The sequence below is a fragment of the Protomyctophum bolini genome (genome assembly GCF_963924005.1).
Source record: "Protomyctophum bolini genome assembly, chromosome: 7".
NCBI lineage: Eukaryota > Metazoa > Chordata > Actinopteri > Myctophiformes > Myctophidae > Protomyctophum > Protomyctophum bolini.
In genome coordinates, this window is record NC_137868.1 from 7293499 (window position 1) to 7316255 (window position 22757).

At 43.9% G+C, this 22757-nt stretch overlaps 1 protein-coding gene across 1 annotated transcript in view; it reads right to left on the reverse strand.

Annotated features, from left to right (window-relative positions):
• LOC308318956 (regulating synaptic membrane exocytosis protein 2-like) overlaps positions 1-22757 on the reverse strand; it is a gene marked incomplete at both ends in the record, with an annotated part of 267580 nt that overhangs the window by 108509 nt on the left and 136314 nt on the right. The window contains 5 exon segments of the mRNA XM_080768695.1: positions 506-552; positions 2185-2308; positions 2739-2838; positions 7844-7963; positions 11971-12185. Of these exon segments, the coding sequence (XP_080624821.1) occupies positions 506-552; positions 2185-2308; positions 2739-2838; positions 7844-7963; positions 11971-12185 (606 nt within the window).

The window sequence follows — 22757 nt, forward strand, 5'->3', positions numbered from 1 at the left end:
CAGGCTACTCATGAGCAGACCTGGAGCTGATCCAGGCGACAACATCTGCATTAATCGATGCCCGTCTGAAAGTACCTTAATATATTATTTTGTTTGTATGTCTGTGGGTTTCATAAAGATTTAACCAAAGCAAAGTATTAACAAGAGATGGTTGGATCCATTGGAATACAGGATCTTTTTCCCCCCTTAAAAGTAACAGTTTCCCACCAGAAAGCGACAAATTGTATTTTACAATAAGTGTTTTTTTCTGTGTTAATTTGAAGAGAGAAGAGGAGGATCAAAGCCCAGCGTCACCAATGTCACCACACGGCAAGAGGAGAGAGAGAGAGGTGGAGATGGAAGAGAGAGAGAGAGATACAGATCGACAGAATGATGGAATCTACTCTCCGGGACGTTTCGTTAGCTTGATGTTTCTGGGCTGATTAATTGGACAAAGATGCCCAATGAGCTGTGATGGAAGGGGAGGGGGGGGAAGGGGGGGGAAGGGGGGGTAGCCAAGACGTACTTGATTCCAGTTGTGCATGTGTGCTGTCTGGTATCCTTGGAATATCTCTGAAAGAACAGAGAGAGAGAGAGAGAGAGAGAGAGAGAGAGAGAATTAGAATGATAATCCAGGCATTTAGCACAGTGCTTCCCAACCTTTGTTTCTGTGCGGGCCTGCGGGGGCTAGACGCCAAGTTGGGAACCACTTATTTAGAACTTATTTAGTCTTATCCAGAACAAATAAATAGTAAATATAATCATGGAAATAATCATAGTAATATAGAATGCAGAGAGAAGAACAGTGTTGCCAAATACCAGATAACAATGGCCAAGCATGTGCCCTAAACAGCATGCATCTAAAATAAATAATATCCAGTACATTGTTTGTTATTAGGACACCGACAATGAACCTAGCACCTGCCTAAACAACAACATGCTATCTAAATAATATTCTGTACATCGATATAGAATACTAGGTAAACAATTAACCTACAGCAATCGAAACAAACAAGTGAACAAGATAATGGTGTTGTGCATTCATACAAGTGCATAGTAGCCATATATAGTAGCAGCGAGCATCAATCGAAAGAGACGAAGGAAAAAGGTGGCAAGAATTCAGGGAGGCGACTGGGATCAATTTGGGCTAATGCTGAATGCACAGTGCTTTAATGAGTCCTAAGCAGCGAATTAGTCTTCATTCTGCCACAGCCTCCCTCAGCACGACAAAGAGGGGTCAAATATGGCACTTGACGGAGCGAAAGAGGTTGCTTTTTTTTTTTGCCACTATACTATCTCTGCTTTCCCAAACGTTTTCTGTTTCTTTTATGTTGGGGAAGAGCTTGTGAAGAGGAGGCTGCTGAGTTCTCAAGCTTTGTATATACAGCTCGAGACCCAGAATATAAACTTGGGATCTAAAGTCACAAAAACACATTATGTATTAACCACTTAAGGGAAACTTCACCCTTTTTGCAGATAATATATGTTAATGAGTTTAGAAGATTTAGAACACGTTCCTGGGGGTCTTTATGTGTGTAATATGTTGTTTTAGATATTTTATATTTTAGCAGTGAGGCTCGATCACTTACTTCACTTATGGGTCTGTAACTCTGAGTGTACAAATGGAACCAAATGGCTCCAGCCTCCAAATGGACCCTAACGAGTCCATTTGGTTCCATTTGTACACTCTCAGAGTTAAATTAACATTGATTTTACAATATAAATTGGGGTCTCACAGAGATAGAAATGTCATTAAATGGGGGTCGGTAGACGTAATGCATGTCAAACTTTAAAATTAAACCGGTTGAGAATCAGCGCTACAGCAGCAAACATCTTCTCTCATGTCCCTGGCAAATCTTTTCAAATGGGGGTCCGTGGGGCTAATTACAGTCAAATTAGGGGTCCTTGACATGAAAAGGTTTAGGAACCACTGATCTATACTACGGGCTTTGAGTTATGCGTGGTGGTCATGTTTGGGTAGCATAGCAGGGTTCAGTTCTCCTCTCTGAATCTGAAACAACAACGGTCCGTCTGTACTACCCCTTTTGGTGAAAAATACCAGATCTACAAGCTCATAGCGTGCCACCGAGTGGCGCACTACGAGCTTGTACAGTAGGTCTGCTATTTTTGAAAAATCAAAGAACGACTGACATAGAAACATAGAATGTTACATAAAATGGGTTAGAATAGTGGTGAAGGTCTCACCCTATAGGCCGCGAGACCACCAGCTCCACCTGGGGCTCCGGCTTTGACTCTAGAATTATATTGTAAACTTCTTTAAATGTGGCTCCTTGTAAAAGTCTCCCGTTCCACTCTAGCACCTGGTCACCTGCAAGACAAAGACGAGAAGAAAGATGACGTGCAATGTTTTCCAGATGAAAACGTGAAATAAAAAGTTTCGGAAGATTTGTGTTTGGTAGATTACGTATACTGTATGTCTCTGGTGTAAAACAATGCATCTTTCGGGGAAATAACATTTAAACCGTTGGAAAGCCAGTGTATTACCCTTTTAAATGGTGCCCCTTTTGTGGGAACAGCTGCGTATATTAATCTACCAAACACAAATCTTCTAACCTTTTGTTTGATGTTCAATCGCATCAGACATAAACAAAAAATAAAAAAGTACAATTCCGCCATCAATACAGGGAAATATATAATGCAATACACTGCCAAAAAAACCCAATAATGTGAATGCACAGATTTGTTTGATTGGAAGCATTATGGTGAACAGAACAAAGACAACAAGGTGTAGTTTGTACCTGGTCGGAGGTGTCCTACAGTATCTGCTAGGCTCCCTTTCCTCACTTTGGTGATGAAAGCACAAAGTCTACCAGATTCTGTCATCTTGCCGCCCACCACCTGTGGAAGACACGCAGAGAGAGAGTACAGTACATGTCAGTGTAGTTTTTGACAGCACACTTTGATTGTAGTTTTAGTCATACTGTAGTCTCTTGAATAGTTTTCATTCAGTTTTAGTCACATTTTAGTCACCTGGAATGTTTTACTGTTAAGTCTAGTTTTAGTCGACTAAATATCATAAGATTTTAGTCGACTAAATCTACAGTTGATTTAATCGAACAAAATGTATGCCGTCGTAATGATCTACAAGCCCTACACCATTGTGTTATAACTTATACCATTGTATAACGCAAGGTTAACTAACACATTCAGTCCGTTATTTAAATAAAAAATCACACCCGTGTGAAGTGAGGGGCGCTCTTATCATCATACATACATCATCATGTATGAAAGAAATAAAAAGAAAAGAATGTGTTCATGTGTAGAGCACACGTCCGTTTTTCTTTCTTTTTTTTCCTGTTGATGTCAGAGCTTTGAGTTGTGCCTTCGAGGAATGTTTCCTCAGTAAACAGTAAAAAGCATTACGTGGGAAAAAGGCTCAGCAGACAAAGACCAGTTCTCCTTTCAGAACTAAAATATCCAGGGCCATGCTCTCTCTCTCTCTCTCTCCCCTGGGGGGCTGTGTGCGGACTGGCATTACTCTCTGTGCTTCTGGAACACTGGAGGAAAATAACTATGTACATTATTTTTTACTCTGTACCATTCTGGGCGGGAACCCCTTTTGGTGTTTTGACCCTGTACTTAACCCTAATCAAATTAAAAAACAGCTAAAGTAGCTTGTAGATCTGCTACTTTTGAGTGATGCTGGAGTGTGATCGAGTAGGGCGTTACTTTTACCAAACAAAAACGCACACACACAAAAAGTCAAAAGTACGGAGATAAGAGGTTTCTGCCTGGTTCGTTAACAGGCCCGTGGGCCACAGCTGTGCTGTACAGTAACCAGTCCACTCGGCCTACACACACACACACACACACACACACACACACACACACACACACACACACACACACAGCAGCATCAGACAAATACAAATGACTCTTAATGGCAGACAGTCCAATGGCCACAAACAAAAGGAGCTTAGAGAGGGAGGTCTAAATGAAATGGTTTTACGTAACATCATCACGCAGGGCCCTGGTAGAGAGACAGAGACAAACAGCAGGGGCTGAGGTGAGAGAGAGAGACAGACAGACAGACAGACAGACAGACAGACAGACAGACAGACAGACAGACAGACAGACAGAGTGTGTGTGTGTGAGAGAGAGAGAGAGAGAGAGAGAGAGAGAGAGAGAGAGAGAGAGAGAGAGAGAGATAGAGAGAGAGTGAGAGAGAGTGAGAGAGTGTGAGACAGACAGACAGACAGACAGACAGACAGACAGACAGACAGACAGACAGACAGACAGACAGACAGACAGACAGACAGACAGACAGACAGACAGAGTTTATAAAGCTATCACTGTCGGGCAGAAACCTCTTATCTTAATATTTTAATTTATTGTGTTTTTTGTTAAGTTTGGGGGGTTTTTTTTGGGGGGGGGGGGGTAATGCCCCACTTGATCACACGACAGCATCAACAGTAGCAGATCTAAACAAGATGGAAACGTGGCACAGACATGGAGTGTGCACAGGGCAGAGGGCAGCAGTGAGTGATGTGTTGGCCGTGTGTGTGTGTGTGTGTGTGTGTGTGTGTGTGTGTGTGTAGCTCCTTGCTGCTGAGGGGACAGAAACACACTGAGCAGACACAAACATGTCCACTCCACCGTAGCTCATTCAATCACTAATGATTTTTTCCTGCATGCATCTCGCCCGCTTCTCCTCTCTCTCCTCCTGTTCTGATGGAACGCTCCCGTGGACTCTGGCCGCTCAGCTCTTTTTTTTTAACAAGCTTTAACGGCCCCGATGCACACGCTGTGCACGTTGTTCCAATGAACGCCGTGCTTGTATTAGCACTTAGCGGTGGTGAGCGGTTAACCCATTCTGAACGGGAACCCGTTTTGGTGTTGGCATCATGTTATGCTTTAGATATTGAAAAATAGCAGATCTACAAGCTCGTAGCGCGCCACCGAGTGGCGCGCTACGAGCTTGTAGGTCTGCTATTTTTGAAAAATCGAAGAGCGACTGACATTTTTTAGAATCTGATCTCAGGTCAGAATGGGTTCATCAGACCAGTTGTGTGTCCAGTGGAAACCTCGTATGAATCTGATCTCAGGTCAGAATGGGTTAAGGCTAATTTGTGGTGTCGGCCTGAAAAGATAGCTGACCAGACCAGCAAGCTCACACAACTGCACCATCATCATCATCATCATCATCATCATCTCCGTTGATGCAACAAAAAAAAAAGCACACGAAAAAGAAAATCTTCATAATCTAGTGTAGGGTTCCCCAATTAATTTTCCTCAAGGGCCATATTTTGACTATAGCGTACCAGGCTGGGTGCCGACTAGTCTGCACGCGCAAGGTCGAGGTATTGCCCTGAAATGTTTCAGGGCAATTTGACCCCATTTGAAAAGGATGCCCAGTTTGACGTGCATACGTAGGCTACTGACCCCCATGTAATGCCATTTATTATTTAACGTTTAAAAAAAAAAGATCAAGTAGGGCATTCATTTACGGGGGAAAAAAAACACACACACACAAAAGTTTGAATATGGAAATCGGAGGTTTCTGCCTGACAGCGACGATAATATCGGAAATATCGAGGGGGGGGGGGGGGGGTGCTCTCAGCCTTCCAGTCAAGCCCACAAACCACTTGTTAAAACTCCTTCAGCGCCAGTAATGTCACCAGTAATGTCTTTGAGTGCCAATTCTCCCATCATAAAGAAAGAAATAATTTGTAATTATATTATGCATCATGCATGTAATGCGCATGTCATCACCTGTACACCAGATTAGAGGAATTTTCAAAATATGGATGAAAATTAAAAAAATGGAGATCCATACTAACTAAGCTATGACAGTAATGTCAGTGAAATCGAAATGTGAAAAAACAAAAGGTAAATTGAATTTCCCATCTTTTTCGTACTGTACATATAGTCGTTTGTATTTGTATCTGTGTATTATCGTATACATTTCGTTATGCTTATGTTGATGAATTGAATACACAGGACCATAACGGAAACAAGCCCATTATTATTGTCTGGTCCTACTGTACCGCTCTCAGTTTACATTTCTGTTGAGAATGCTCTGTTCTACAGTGATAAGTTGGTGTCGGTACGGTAGAGCCCTTGAATGTAGACCGTTAAAATAACGCTTCGACACAAGCGCGCCTGCACAATTACAGCACTAAGTATCAAACACTAGCTGCTCATTAATATTAATCAGGAAGCTAATTAAGCCCCCCCTAATGAATATTAATATTGAGCTACACGGTGATGTAATCAATAATTGGAAGCCAGAAGGGCAGCGCGGCCCAGACGAGTGAGCTAAAGAGACAGGGGTACGGTATCTTAGAACCACACACTGAACCAGTGTTCAGTACATATAGACTATTGAGACAGGGGTATGGTATCTATAATCACACGCTGAACCAGTGTTCAGTATAGTGTAGAGACAGGGGTACGGTATCTTAGAACCACACGCTGAACCAGTGTTCAGTACAGAATAGAGACAGGGGTACGGTATCTTAGAACCACACACTGAACCAGTGTTCAGTACAGTATAGAGACAGGGGTACGGTATCTTAGAACCACACACTGAACCAGTGTTCAGTACAGTATAGAGACAGGGGTACGGTATCTAGAACCACACACTGAACCAGTGTTCAGTACAGTATAGAGACAGGGGTACGGTATCTTAGAACCACACACTGAACCAGTGTTCAGTACAGTATAGAGACAGGGGTACGGTATCTAGAACCACACACTGAACCAGTGTTCAGTACAGTATAGAGACAGGGGTACGGTATCTAGAACCACACACTGAACCAGTGTTCAGTACAGTATAGAGACAGGGGTACGGTATCTAGAACCACACACTGAACCAGTGTTCAGTACCGTATAGAGACAGGGGTACGGTATCTTAGAACCACACACTGAACCAGTGTTCAGTACAGTATAGACAGGGGTACGGTATCTTAGAATCACACACTGAACCAGTGTTCAGTACAGTATAGAGACAGGGGTACGGTATCTTAGAACCACACACTGAACCAGTGTTCAGTACAGTATAGAGACAGGGGTACGGTATCTTAGAACCACACACTGAACCAGTGTTCAGTACAGTATAGAGACAGGGGTACGGTATCTTAGAACCACACACTGAACCAGTGTTCAGTACAGTATAGAGACAGGGGTACGGTATCTTAGAACCACACACTGAACCAGTGTTCAGTACAGTATAGAGACAGGGGTACGGTATCTTAGAACCACACACTGAACCAGTGTTCAGTACAGTATAGACAGGGGTACGGTATCTAGAACCACACACTGAACCAGTGTTCAGTACAGTATAGACAGGGGTACGGTATCTTAGAATCACACAATGAACCAGTGTTCAGTACATACAGCAAACGTGAATTCACACAGAATTCACACAGAATCCACACAGAATCCACACAGAATCCACACAGAATTCACAGAATCCACAAGGAATTCAGAGAATTCACACAGAATCCACACAGAATTCACAGAAACCACAAGGAATTCAGAGAATTCACACAGAATCCACAGAATTCACACAGAATTCACACAGAATCCAGTCACTAAAGCTCACAAAAGTCGCAATGTGACTGTAGCATTTTTCCTATTCACGTTGCACATGTACTGTTCATAAATAACATGCTAACATTGTCAAAGTCAAAATAAACAAAGCAGATCAAAATAAACAAAGCTGATCTACAAGCTCATAGCGCGCCACCGAGTGGCGCGCTATGAGCTTGTAGGTCTGCTATTTTTGAAAAATCGAAGAACGACTGACATAGAAACATAGCTTTTTCAGAAAACTGTCAGGATACAGAAGACATTTTTAGATTAGATTAGGGTTAAGTAAAGCAAATGGCGGACGTCTCACCTTCAGTCCGAGCAGAGCTCCCGAGTCTCGAGGAACACTCCCGTCCTTCATCCTCTTGTTGAGCAGGATGCGCCCGATGAGGCGGTCTCCGTCTTTGGACGGCTGCCACGTCACCGGGTGCTACAAGGTCAGAGGTCAACGACAAACACCTTCTTGTTTCACATGCTGTATATCCACTAGGAGACTTTATCACTTATAGAAATAGAACAAAGAATACAACAACTAAACTAAACGTTGAAAAGAAAAACCAAAAAAAATTAAACGGGGTGGTGGGGTGGAGGGCTGGTGCAGGGGTAGAGGGAGGGGGAGGGGAGGGGAGGGGAGGGGAGGAGGGGCCTGGTGGATATCGGGTTCGGTCCGTTCACTTGATTGAGAAAGAGAGTGTCGCACAGACTCCTGTTCAGCACCGGCGCTGTGGACCTCACAGTGATGGGCTTTTAGAGAGCTATACGTTGATGTTTATAAGTTTCAAATTTGGAGTCGTGTGTCACTTTTTCCACAGTGATTCAATTGGGATACCCGCAGTCAGTGCATACCAAAGAATGCCTTATTATAACCATAGAGCTATAAAGGATAGAAACCGAACCGGAGCATTAGCTCAGTGGCGTTTTGAAGCACCCGGAAGACTTCCCCGGAAGTATAATTATAACTCAATGGCTCGAGCGAGCGGAGGTATAGCCTAGCCGCCGAGCCCCCGGAACTCAATTTTATGAGGTCCGGGTTTACGCACCGTGACGTCATGAACGTCCGTCCAGCTCCACTAAAGTGCTGCAATTCCACATTTTGCCAGTAGGTAGTGGCATCTTCAACGTTGGATAGCCTTTACTGGGGGCTTGATTATAAGGGTGGTCCGGTGCAGGCGATCCCCAGGGGGGCTGCATGGCAAAATGTGTTCGTGCCGCGCCGTGAGCTTATATGAGCATCTGCTATTTTGGAGTATTTTTTTAAAAATCTGGAGGAAAAACTACCAAATATTTGTTGTACCCTGCCCTTTTTTTTTTCCTTCTTTCCAATATGTGATCGGCCCAAAACGTTGTGTTTATTCACTTTATTGTCATGATTGAGAGTTGACTTTGTCCGAGGCTTAAAAGGTCTTTAAATAAATACTTTTTGAAACGTCTATGGGGGAAAACAACGAATGGGGAATTCTCTTCCGGGCCTGTCGTCGTCAAGAAAGGGGGCGGGACTGTGACGCTCTATAAGGGCTGTGACACATAAATGTTTATTGATTTACTTTTGTCCGTCATGCATTTATATACTAAAGGAGTGATCGCTCGGAGTGATCTGGACACCTCAAGCAGAGATTATTGTTGCAACTTTTTTGGTGCTCAACACATTTCACATTTATTTGATCCTCCTGGCTGTGTCAGTCTGACAAACTCGGATATTAGTCCTCCTCCTAAGGCATTCTTTGGTATTCACTATTCACATGGGTATCACAATATATACAGTATATATATATATATACACAGTATGTATGTATATATATATATATATATATATATATATATATATATATATATATATATATATATATTACTGAGTATATATATATATTACTGAGTGCAAATCTAAACTAAAACGGATCACTGAAAAGAAAATGTCTCTGCAGGGCACTATAGGCAAAATCTGTGTCAGAATTCACACCTCAAAAACAGCCTTTTGTTGTTCAATTAAAATTGTTTGTTCCAATTAGAATTGTCGTTAAGATGATGTTCATTTTCCCAAGCCTGTGTGGACCTGCCGACGATGTGATGGAAGAACGGGATGCATGCAGAAGCAGTCCATGCACAGAGACGCAAGCAGCACCCCCCCCCCCCCCCTCCCCTCCCCTCCCCTCCCCCCTAGCTCTGGTCCATGGTGTCAGACAGAACATGCCGACACTAAACACTATATGGGACTATAATGGGCTCTATTTTCATCCTAAATGCTAAACCCCTTGAAATTTTAAAATAGTAAAAAAAAAAACAATACAGGGAAAAGGGTGGCGCGAGATATATCTGTATGTATTTCCTTACTCATTGACCAGGTGTTTGATGTCACTGCAGTGAAAAAATAAAGAATATCATTTAGCTGATTTCTTTTTTTTTGAGAGGTGGGATGCCTCTCAGAACACACCTTTTGTGCAAACAATATGACCACCAGGCAGGTAAAACCTTTATCCATAACACCACCTATACTGATCCAGTCAATTATAGCATATTTTCCCAAAACGGAGGATTTTACACAAAAGGTGGTGTTTGGGTAGGCTTCCCACCACGGAGAAAAAGGCTTTGACCACCATACAAACACATTTGTATCGGTGAGTAGAGAAATCATATTCTTTATTCTTACTACACTGTGTAGACATGAATAAGAAAAAGAGGAAAAAAAAGTAGTCCCTGTCGTAGCATTAGAGTTATGGTTCTCAAACCGGTCTACAGGGAACCCTCAATGTTCCTTGAGGAGGGGGTTCTAAAAGTAAAGTTTGGGTTATAGAGAAGTCACTAACGGTCATGGACCAGAGCCCCCCCCCCCCCCCCCCCCCCCCAAACAAAGCAGTCCTTCTCCGATCCAAGGTGTAGGCAGCCGGGGTTCAGAGCAGGGAAGCATGCCTCACTCCACACCGCTCCACTGTGCGCACACATACAGTATACAACCACTGCAAAGGGTGGGAGTGGCGGAGGAAAGCAAAAAAGTATATATATATATAATAATAATAATTCAGATATATTTCCTACAACACACAAACATATTGGGGTTTAATCACAAACGCAGGAGGAGCTACGAGGAAGGAGGAAGATCGAAAACGGGAGAGAACGGACGGCACAGAATTCAAGGCATGAGACACAACTTAGGATATGAGACCTAGTCGGACGTGACAGTGAAAGGGAAAAAAGAAAAACAGATCGTCTGTGCAAAAAAAACTAATTCAACCTTCCGTGTTGTTGGTGGTTTTTCTTTTTTGTACTTTTTTGTAATATTTAATTCAAGGTTTTTGTAACCGGAGTGAACTTGCGTGTCCGTGTGCAGGCTGTGCGTTGTCTGTGTTTGTGTGTTGTGTTGTGTACTTGTGGTGGGTGTTCTGTTTAAGAGTGGGTGGTGCATGGTGTGGAACGGGGGAGGAGGGGGAAGCAAGAAGAACAATGCCCCAAACGTATATGCCCCGTCACACGGCGGTGTCGCGGCGGCTGGCTGACATGGCCGATATACAAGCTCACGGTGAGCTAGCCGCGGATGCGCCCGGCGGCGGCGCTATGAGCTTGCGTATCGGCTGTATGGGTGGTGGGGCCGGGGGCACCCACCGCGCGGGACACCGTCGCACGGCGAAGCATGAACCAAGGCTTTAAGAGGAGGTGTGAACGAGGCCTGTGCAGAGAGGTGGTCCTCTTAACCCATTCTGACCTGAGATCAGATTCATACGAGGTTTCCACTGGACACACACTGGTCTGATGAACCCATTCTGACCTGAGATCAGATTTAAAAAATGTCAGTCGTTCAAAAATAGCAGACCTACAAGCTCGTAGCGCGCCACTCGGTGGCGCGCTATGAGCTTGTAGATCTGCTATTTTTCAATAGCTAAAGCATAACATGATGCTGACACCAACATGGGTTCCCGTTCAGAATGGGTTAAGAAAACGCACTGCTACACATTACAGAGCAAGACAAGGTACGGAGAGAGGACTAGCATGCAACCACTGGAGGGGAGGGGCGGGGGGGGGGGGGGGGACCCACGTTTCTGTGTGCGCCATGACAAACATAGGGGGGTGGGGTGTGTGGGGGGGGGTGGGGGGGGGTGTTTGAGTGCTCTCCGGAAAAAAAAAGAAAAATACTGGATGTCCATTTTTTAAATGCCTTGAAGAGCAAAAAACAACAAGTATAGCAAGCAAAAAGAGACTCACCCCGCCCCCCCAAAAAAAAGTAAAACCGAAATAAAAAAAAGTTAACACAATAATCTCAAAGGAAGAAAATAAATTAAATAATAATAATAATAATACATCTCACCTATTTTTACAATTAAGAGACAAAGAGAGAGCAAACAGTATATGGAATAATATAGGTCATAAATAAAATAAAATAAAATAAAATAAAATAAATGAAAACAAAATTAGAAAACAATGCAAGGCTAGATTTTTAGGTCTCAGTACCTTCTCACTATGGCTATGCTCCTCGTTTAGGGTAGTGCTACTGCACGTATCAACTCCCGAGTCTTTAACCTGCGGTTCGCACCATGCCAAGTCCTCTTCAAATGAGTGTCCCCCAAAGCGCACCATTTTCTTTTGCCGCTCAGATAAGGTGTGTGTCGGTGCCTCGGACATAAATGCCTGCTCAATAGTTTGTCTTTTTCCCCTTTGACTGTCCCCTACAGGTTGGTGGGGAATAAAAAACAAGAAAGGAAACAAGAAAAAACAACATGCAAAAAAGGTGTAAATAAAACGTATAAAAAAAAAAAAAAAAAAAGAGGAAAAAACATGGAATGACCAAAAAAGACTCTGAGAGATATAGATAGGAATCGGGTGGGAGGGGTACGGGGGGGGGCTAGAGAGGGGGGAGAGGGGGAGCCGAGGAGGGAGGAGAGGAGAGGGGGGTTGGCGGGGCTCCGCATGTCTCACCAAAGACATTGGGGAGGCCTCGCTGCTATGCCAAGACGTATGGTCCCACCAATGGCCATCCAAGTCTCCTGCGGGATAGGGGAGTAAGTAGGGGGGCAAACAGAACGCATATATACAACCAGAGAAAGACAGCGACACATATAGGGAGGTGTGCCGGTCAGCGCCACGCCACGCCACTGACCGTCCGTTCACTGGGTTCTGAACGTCTTGGTCCGGTTTGGACCCTTTCCTTATAGCCCGGTTCATAGTCCTCATGTGGCGCCATCATCATGAGAGTTGTCAAAACCGACAAGCTTTGTCGGTTTTGACAATTTCTCAGCCGACTTTACGGGTGTGTAACTCTGAGAGTGTATACTGTACAGACCACTGGCGGTGACCTCGCCGGACCCGAGACGTTGAGAAAAGCAGTGCCATATTATTCCCACAGTGGCTCTTTTTGAGTCTTGTTGGGCTTAATGTATGACTTAAAGTCACGTCACAAGACCAAGATGGCCACCGTGTGAATATGGCCAATGACATCAAGGACATTAACATTAACATTAACATTAACATTAACATTAACATTAACACACACACACACACGCACACGCGCACACTTTACAAACAAGTGATACAGGCAGAAAACTCAATCATGTGCGCAGCCATACACACTCAGGTGGAGAGTAAAATGTGAGATCATCGAATTGCAAAGCGGCACAAAAGCCCCTGTGGAAAAAGGTGGAAACAAGGGTAAGTAAGTAAGGCTCAACGCTGATCTACAAGCCCTCAACGATCATCGACATCGTGATGCGTCTAGTTCTAGATCAGCTATTTTGTGCTGTTGCTGAACACGGTCAAAGAAAACAAGAAAAATGTAAAAAAAATGAAATAACGTAAAGATCTTTTTTTTCCCCCTTTTCAAATCAATGATTTCAATAATGGATTAGGAGGATGAACCGTTTCACGCCTACACTCTCCCATTTCCTCTTTCAGGCCTTTATCTTGCACTAGTATCTACAACAGCACATCTATTATTAACTGAAACCGCTTCAACTAGACCAGGGATTCCCAAACATGTGGTGCGTGCGCCACAGTTTGTCACGCACAGTTTGTCACTCACATGTCACGCACCCCTAGGGGGTGAGTGACAGCTAGGTCAGGAGGTAACGGAGGGTGCAAGGCCAATAACCTTTGGGGACCGCTGCCGCGTGACTAGACTGTAGAGCATTAGAGCATGGCATGACTGATATGAGGTTTGGGGACTTACGTGGCCGGTTAACACTGAGGTTAGGGTCAGGGTTAGTGTTAGATTTAGGGTTAGTAACAGTCGGACAACGTGACCAACGGACACGTGTCTCCGTGTTTGGATTGCATGGTCTTGATAAGTAACCTACTGGTTAACACTGGTTGATTGTAGTGCCAGCAGTCGGATGGGTGGGCCTGATGCGGTCAGATTATAGGTGGGTTAATTGGCTGGTGCAGCAAAAATAGCTGATCTGCAAGCTCACAATGCATCACACCATTGTGAGCTTTGATATTCTTTCTTCTTCTTCTCGAGCAAGTTTCAAGTGGGCACTGACCCAGAAAAGGTTTTGTAGCAACTTAAGCTCCGCCTTAGTGCTTTCATTTTGGTTTTGTTTTGGGTTTTTTCCAGAAAACAAGAGCATTAAGCACTTGGCCCTTTCTTGTCGGGAGCTGTAACTTCAAATGGGTCTTCATGCTAACTAAGTTAGCATGCCGCTATCTATCTTATCCAGGCTGGATCTTGCAGGATGAGGAAGCACACATCTCTAATGCGTTTAGCTCAGTGCTACATCAACCTTAACTGACCTCCATCTAAAGTGCACCGGCCGGCTGGGTGGAGCTTTTTAAAGATGGGGTTCATGATTATACAACTTCTGTATAGGCTACGACGGTGGTGGAAGAAGTAGTCAGAAAGGCCTGTATTCAAATGTCTAAATAGTACTGGTCTATATGTATACAGTCAGCAATGGAACAAGTACTCGCTGCTATGCTAAGACGTATATGGTCCCACCAATGGCCATCCAAGTGTTAAAGTAAATGTGGCAACGCCGCCATAATAGAAATAGTTTGTTACAATAAGTACATGGTCTGTAATAAAAAATGTTACTTGTTTTAACTCTAGATGAAAAGTGCATTGCCTTAAATACATAAATATATAAATCTATGAAGCCAAGGGTGGAGTGTAGTCAGTGTGCTGCGTTATGCAAACTGTGTCCTCCTAACAAAGCAAACAACACTACATTATTGATGCCACCGCATATGGGGCTTTCCAGGAGCGCGGTTAGTTAGTAGCCAGGAAGAAAAGACAGGGAGAAGCGTCATGTTTTAGACTAGGGTTCATTATGGTGAATTCCTGTCCTGTTCTTTAACTATATAGAAGTGTCTATTTGTATACGTCTCTAAATGTTTTGATGAATTGAACATGGTGGTACCCTCTTGTAAACAAGTGTAATGCTTAATTTGGGTTGTCCACTCACAGTTAACAGTCTTTGTATTGAGTTTGTTGCTTGAAATGTACTGTAATTCTGCAAACTGTTAATAAATATTTCAATCAGTTTTGGCATCACTGCACTGGCTTCCGGTTGTTTTTAGGATTGATTTTAAAATTATTTTACTTGTCTATAAAGCTCTCAATGGTCTCGCACCTTCCTACCTACATGACTGCCTGCCTAAATATGTCCCAAACCGCCCCCTAAGGTCTTCCACTGCTGGCCTGCTCGCTTTGCCAAAAGAAAATGGCAACTAAAAAATACGGGGAAGCAGCTTTTTGCTTCTACGGGCCGTTGGCGTGGAACAAGCTCCCACTGTACCTTCGACAGGCAGCCTCTGTAGACATTTTTAAAGCTCAGCTCAAGACCCACTTCTACAACATTGCTTTTAATTGATCTTTTATTTTTTGTTATTCATGTCCTCACTGAATTGCATTACTGCTTGTTCTTAATGTTGTTGCCTTGCTTTTCTTTTATTCTCCATTTTTCTGTAAAGCACTTTGAGCTGCATTTCATGTCATGAAAGGTGCTATACAAATAAAGTTTTATTATTATTATTATTATTATTAAACAGTAGTTAAAAAGAGTCCGCAAAGTGGAAAAGAACGAGGCACTCCAAAAAGTGCCTCGTTGGTGTGTGTTTTGTAAGCCACGAAAGGCACAGATACTTGAGGTTTAACCACATTCAGACACTTGGGTTTACTTTAATCAACTTTAGGCTTTAACCCATTCTGACCTGAGATCAGATTCATACGATGTTTCCACTGGACACACACTGGTCTGATTAACCCATTCCGACCTGAGATCAGATTCTAAAAATGTCAGTCGTTCTTATCGATTTTTCAAAAATAGCAGACCTACAAGCTCGTAGCGCGCCACCGAGTGGCGCGCTACGAGCTTGTAGATCTGCTATTTTTAAATAGCTAAAGCACAACATAATGCTAACACCAAAAGGGGTTCCCGGCCAAAATGGGTTAACTGGGACATTGGGGACACTGGGACATTAATGCAAGTTTTATTAGTTAAATTATATTACATAATCAAAGGCTACTGCGTTGTGTTGCGTTGCAAGGCAAGGACCCTCAAGTAAATGCCTCTGACAATCCCACAGAGCCTTTCGTTTGGTCCTTGGACATTGTGCCGTGTCAAAGTAGGTTTAATTATGTAATGGAGAGAGTGCACATGCAGAGAGTATATACAGTACAGACTCCCACATTTGGGGCTGGGATATTGAGGTAGAGTATTATTAACGCGATCAAAAAAAAAAATCATTACATAATTCAGTCAGCTCCTGATCTGCTCTCCAAAACACATTTAATAGATATAATGACAGATCGCTTATACTTTTGGCAGTCCATTGAATCTGAACTAGATTTCATTTAGCATAAGTGCCCAAGCAGCATTGCAAGCGCAGGGCCTCGTCATATTGTATACTGTATTTACTGTAGGTACAGTAGATTATGCGGATGTTTGTGACTGTTCTATTGTAGCTCAGAAATAAGGGTCAGGTTCCCTGTGGCCTCCGGTAAATGTCTAGAAATTCCTCTGCACATGCGCTCACGCACGCACACACACGCACGCACACACACACACACGCACGCACGCACGCACGCACACACACAGTAGGTATAAGTTATGCGGATGTCTGTGACTGTTCTATACCTATACCTCAACAATAAGGGTCAGGTTCCCATGCAGTGACTGACGGTGGTATCTGGTCACTGTCAACAAATTACTTTATCCGCACGCACGGACGCACAGACACAGACACACACAGGCACTGACTGACATGCGTCTTTAAAAAGCTGACCAGACGAAGGGAAACGTTGCCCTGCATACCCATGCACTCACTCTGCCATTAGCTGCACTACAACAGCCACAGCATTTATTTTTCCCTCAGCGGCTCTCTATATGACTCTGAGGAGGGAGAAGCCAGAACACAGAGAACATCAATTGTAATTGCATGTGAGCTGAGTGAATCAGAGGAGAGAGAGAGAGAGAGAGAGGGGGGGGGGGGGGGGGGGAAGAGGGGCAGAATGCATCTTTGGGCCATATGTGTCCAGTCAGCTCCTCAGGGTTTGTGCACTCAGCTTGACTGGGCCGGGGAAATGGGTTGTGTAGTGTCGGGATAAGCAGGGATGGTGTCATGCTCTCTAACCTCACAAGAGCCCTGAGGTGTTGTGCCATGAACCAAAGGACAGGGAGGAGAGGAGAGGAGAGGAGAGGAGAGATGACTCAGAGGAGAGGAGAGGAGAGGAGAGGAGAGGAGAGGAGAGGAGAGGAGAGGAGAGGAGAGGAGAGGAGAGGAGAGGAGAGATGACTCAGAGGAGAGGAGAGGAGAGGAGAGGAGAGGAGAGGAGAGGAGAGGAGAGGAGAGGAGAGGAGAGGAGAGGAGAGGAGAGGAGAGGAGAGGAGAGGAGAGGAGAGGAGAGATGACTCAGAGGAGAGGAGAGGAGAGGAGAGGAGAGGAGAGGAGAGGAGAGGAGAGGAGAGGAGAGGAGAGGAGAGGAGAGGAGAGGAGAGGAGAGGAGAGGAGAGGGCGTGCCAGATGTAATGGTTGTGGCTCATGGCCGTGAGCGAGGGGCCCAGGACTGATTTAGTGCCCTGTCGTTCCCCCTCTGTTTCCCCCTGTATTGATTCCCTGACATGAGGCTCATAATAGTGCCGAGCGGGCAGAAAAAAGGGGGAAGGAAACAGGGGAACAGAGAAAGGAGATGGGCATTGTGTGACGACGGCTATACGTTCTCATTAACCCATTCTGACCTGAGATCAGATTCACTGGACAAGGTTTCCACTGGACACACACTGGTCTGATGAACCCATTCTTTCTGACCTGAGATCAGATTCTAAAAATGTCAGTCGTTCTTCGATTTTTCAAAAATAGCAGACCTACAAGCTCATAGCGCGCCACTCGGTGGCGCGCTATGAGCTTGTAGATCTGCTATTTTTCAATAGCTATAAAGCACAACAAACACCAAAATGGGTTCCCGTTCAGAATGGGTTAATAAACTCCTCTATAATGCCTGGTAAAAGATGTACACAACAATATGAATAATGAATAGACGACGCTATAAAACGACACATTTGCTTTCCTGGTTGGGAAAAGGGAGAGGGAGTTGGTTAGCACCACTCAATTCACACGGTGTGATTTTTTTTTACCTCTACACTAAATATCTTCGCCGTAAATAACCAACCTATAGACTAGCGTCACAGTCCAGCCCCTATATTCAGGCCCCGGAAATAACTCCTAGACATTTAAAAAAAGTATTGAAAGATCTGTATAAGCCTTGAACAAAGCCAACTCGTATCGTGAGTGACAAATCATGACAACAAACCCAATATTTTGAGGCCGAACAAATAATAATTAAAAAAAAAAGTGTTTGTAACCTGACCTTTTATTCTTCTATAATTATTTGTTCGGCCCAATTTTTTTTGCTTGTCGTCATGATTTGTCACGCTCCAAATTGGCGTTGGATCTATTGTTGCGAACGCAGTGATTGCGAACGCAGTGAGCACTTACTATGAGACCTAGCAGATCATGTCTGTCTGTGTGTGTGTCCCACCTTTGTGCCCATATATGGAGCTGAGTGATTTGTTTGTGATTGATGCAACACACTCCATATTTGGACGTATAGCTGCTTTGGGGACTCCTTATATGGTTATGGCTAAGTTAAAAACTTAACTTAAAAATAACTTAACTTAAAAATACGAGCTGCAGTCGCTTCCCGCGTCTTACTGGTGTATGTATGTATATATACAGTTACCAGGGAGGAACAGACATACAGTACAGTACAGAACTGGACTGTATGTATATACAGTAGCTGTGTGGCTACATTACATATACTGTTCAGCAGACGCCTAGTGAAGAAGGCCTTTGACCCAAACGTTGCCTAATACAAGTGTTCATATTGCATAAAGTGCAGACGTTTTTGCGGGTCTTTGTGCACACTTTATGTGCATTTATTTATATATAAATATGTCTAAAATTCTTGCTTTATATACCCTATATACTTTGAGCGGGGGGGGGGTACCCCAATGTCAAATATGTGCCTATTATAAGTGTCATTGCTACATCTGGAGAGGCTGAACTTAACCCCGCCCCCCCAACAGCATGGTGGTGCTTCGACTATGTTGAAAACATACACAATGTTTCACCCCCTGCCTCTTTTTCCCCTCCCCTCCCCTCGCTCTCTCCCCCCGTCCCCCCCATCTCCGAATTGTAGTAAAAACAGCGTCAATAATTAATGATCCAATTAATAGTTTACACTGCTTTTTATTGAGCTGTCAAAGTGATGGAGAGCCTAGCTGGGAGGTGAACTCCACACACACACACACACACACACACAGTCACACACGCACACACACACACAGTCACACGCATACACACACACTACTACTAGCTCTGCCTGGTGGCGCTGCCGCCTGCCGCCCTCCTTTTGCCCTGAATCAGCACTTTGGAGGAGGAGGAGGAGGAGGAGGCCTGGCTGGGAGCGTCGGCATGCAGGCGGGCGGGCGGCAGAGCCGCGCCGGGCCCCGCAAAGACTGCTGATGCTCACAAATTTATGGCCGTGATGACTTTCCTGCTCGGCTGAAAAACCAGCACCACCACCAGCGGTGGGAGAGAAGGAGTCTTTACTCTAGAGCAGCGGTGGGAGAGAAGGAGTCTTTACTCTAGAGCAGCGGTGGGAGAGAAGGAGTCTTTACTCTAGAGCAGTGGTGGGAGAGAAGGAGTCTTTACTCTAGAGCAGTGGTGGGAGAGAAGGAGTCTTTACTCTAGAGCAGTGGTGGGAGAGAAGGAGTCTTTACTCTAGAGCAGCGGTGGGAGAGAAGGAGTCTTTACTCTAGAGCAGCGGTGGGAGAGAAGGAGTCTTTACTCTAGAGCAGCGGTGGGAGAGAAGGAGTCTTTACTCTAGAGCAGCGGTGGGAGAGAAGGAGTCTTTACTCTAGAGCAGTGGTTTTCAGGCTCATTATTTATTCAGCGTTTGAGCCACGGAACAACCATCTGATGAGATTTGCACTTACGTACAGAGCCAAAACTAAAGAATGTTGTTTACATTGGATAAGATTTTGGTATTGATGTTGGTTGTTGAGCTTATATGACTATAGCTCAACAACCCATTGATATAGGAGAGACCCTAACAGGCAAGTGGTGTTGACAAAAACAACAATTATTTTACATTCTCTAATTGTGAAGACTAATTAATGCTGACGTTTAACAATAACGTAACAATTGAGAGCGTAAAATGGAACCAAATTCACAAAATTCTTAATTTTATATTTTTCATATCCTGAGAAATGAAATGAAACTTTGGAGTGATAGGTGGTTTCTTCCCGACAGCAGAGATACGTATACAAGATATACGAGCTTGAAACGAGGCACGAGGCGGCACGCTTCAAGCTTGTCCATCTGCTACTTTTGTCATTTTTTTATTTGATATCCTGAAAAGTAACAGTTTGGGGACTTTTCCACCCGACAGAGACGAACGAACGAACGAACGAACGAACGCCCTGGGGGAACTGCCCATATAGATCCCAAGTCCCGTTAGTCCGAACATGCATTAAGGTTTGGGCGAACATGCACTGCTCCCGTGCTTGCGGTTATGTTTAGGTTAGGGTTAGAGATACAGGGATAGTAATTTTTAACCTTCCGACTAATGACACGGTACCCGCCCTGGTTGGCTCAACCCTCATAATATCTGTCCAAGTGCATGGGGGCGTGTGTGTGTGTGTGTGGAGGGCATGTACGGTAGGATGGGGGCGTGTGTGTGTGTGTGCCAGCGTGGAGGGCATGTACGGTAGGATGGGGGCGTGTGTGTGTGTGTGTGTGCCAGCGTGGAGGGCATGTACGGTACAGCCCTCCTCTCCCTTCATGTCCCGGGGTGTTGCTGTTAACGCATTCAGACCTGAAGACGATTCTACAAATGTCTTACAAATCATGACAGTTTTCTGAAAAACCCATGTTTCTATATGTCAGTGGTTCTCAATCTATTTCATGTCAAGGAGATCCAGAATTATTTGGCCGCTGACCCCCATCTGAAAATATGTTGTTCCAGGGACCCTCCCAGATTTGAGTTAAAAACGTCCGCTCTGAAATAATATATATTCAAAGATTTGCACAACATTTTCACGATTTTTCAAAAATAGCAGACCTACAAGCTCGTAGCGCGGCACTGAGCTTGTAGATCTGCTATTTTTCAATAGCTAAAGGGGTTCCCGTCCAGAATGGGTTAACACACACCTATGATGACGTCCCTGATCTCCCGGGAGGCTGTGGTGCTTTTTTCACTGAGCAGGAAAAAAGCTCATCACAGCCATAGATTGTGACGCATCAGCATTCTGTCTGTGGTCGGCAATGGTGAGTACTTTTATACTAAAGTATAGGCAATACAGTATTTTCATTTTTCCAACTCCTATACCTCGAATATTGTATTTTTAAGGGGCGCTATAGCCCGGCCTCCTATAAGTCCACGATTTGTGTACACACAAACATTGAAGACGCAAATTGTGATTGGCCAGAATGAGAGGATGTATGATGATTTAAGAGGTCCCCTCACTTCACATGGGTGTGATTTATTTTTTACTACACAAGAATTATTTGACAGCTTCAGTTAATAATTACATTTAGATTATTAAAACAATAACCAATTAAAAACCCTATTTGATTCCAATACATTTTTGTTACATTTTTCATTACTTATGGCCCATTCTGGGCCGGGAACCCCTTTTGGTGTTTATAGCATTATGTTATACTTTAGCTATTGAAAAATAGCAGATCTACAAGCTCATGCGCTATGAGCTTGTAGGTCTGCTATTTTTTTTAATTATTGAAAATGTGGTGCAAATATATGAATATATATCCTTCAGAGCAAACTTTTTAACTCTTGCTTCTGGGAGGGACATATTTTCAGACGGGGGTCGGCGGCCAATTACATATATTTTTATGGTACTGCTAGAGAACCACAGACACATAGAAACATGGGTTTTTCAGAAAAAAAGGCATTTGTAGAATGGTTCTCAGGTTGGACGTGTTAACATGGGTTAACAGTAGCAGTGCATTAACACTAACAGTAACAGTGCGTGTCTATACATGCCATTTTAACAGTGGCATTGCTATACTTTTTGCCAGGTGCTTGACTGTAAAAACTGTAACAAAAAACCCCCCCACTTTTAACGAGAATAGTTAATAATTGAAGTGGTTAAGCTGTTTGGACTATCATGGCCACATTAGGTTGAGTGCCGCTGGCTGCTGCTGTCGTCCGCTGCCAAGGGACTGGCAGCTGCGAGGCAGAGAGGGTAATCACTGTTGTCAGCCTGGAGGCTACAGAGGGTCAACGGAGGGCACAGCCCTGTCTGGGGACATCCCATAATGTTTCATTTCAGGGCATAACTGTGTACAGTAAGTGGTTTTAGCACCAGCCGTAGAGTAGACCGGCTGGATGAATAGTGATAGCAGAGAGAGAGGGCAGGGAGAGGGAGAGGGAGGGGAGGAGGTGACCTTCGCAACTTTAGCCACAACAAAAAGATCTATGATCAGGAACTTTTAAAAGAGTCAAAGTAAAATCTCTCACAGATCAAGAAAATCGCTCTTATTTAACAACTTTAACCACTGGCTGCACAGTTGTGGGCTTGTCATTATAGGACCTACGTACAATGACCCTATAATTAAACTAATTATAAAAAAAAAAGTAATATACAGTAGGTGGAAATAAAAACATTTAAATATGTGAGCAACTTTAGGAAACAAACAAATAAATAGAAAATATCAGATCAGGTATCTACGCTCTGAACAACGTGCCACGGTGGGTTGCGTTGTGTGAGCTTGCATCGATA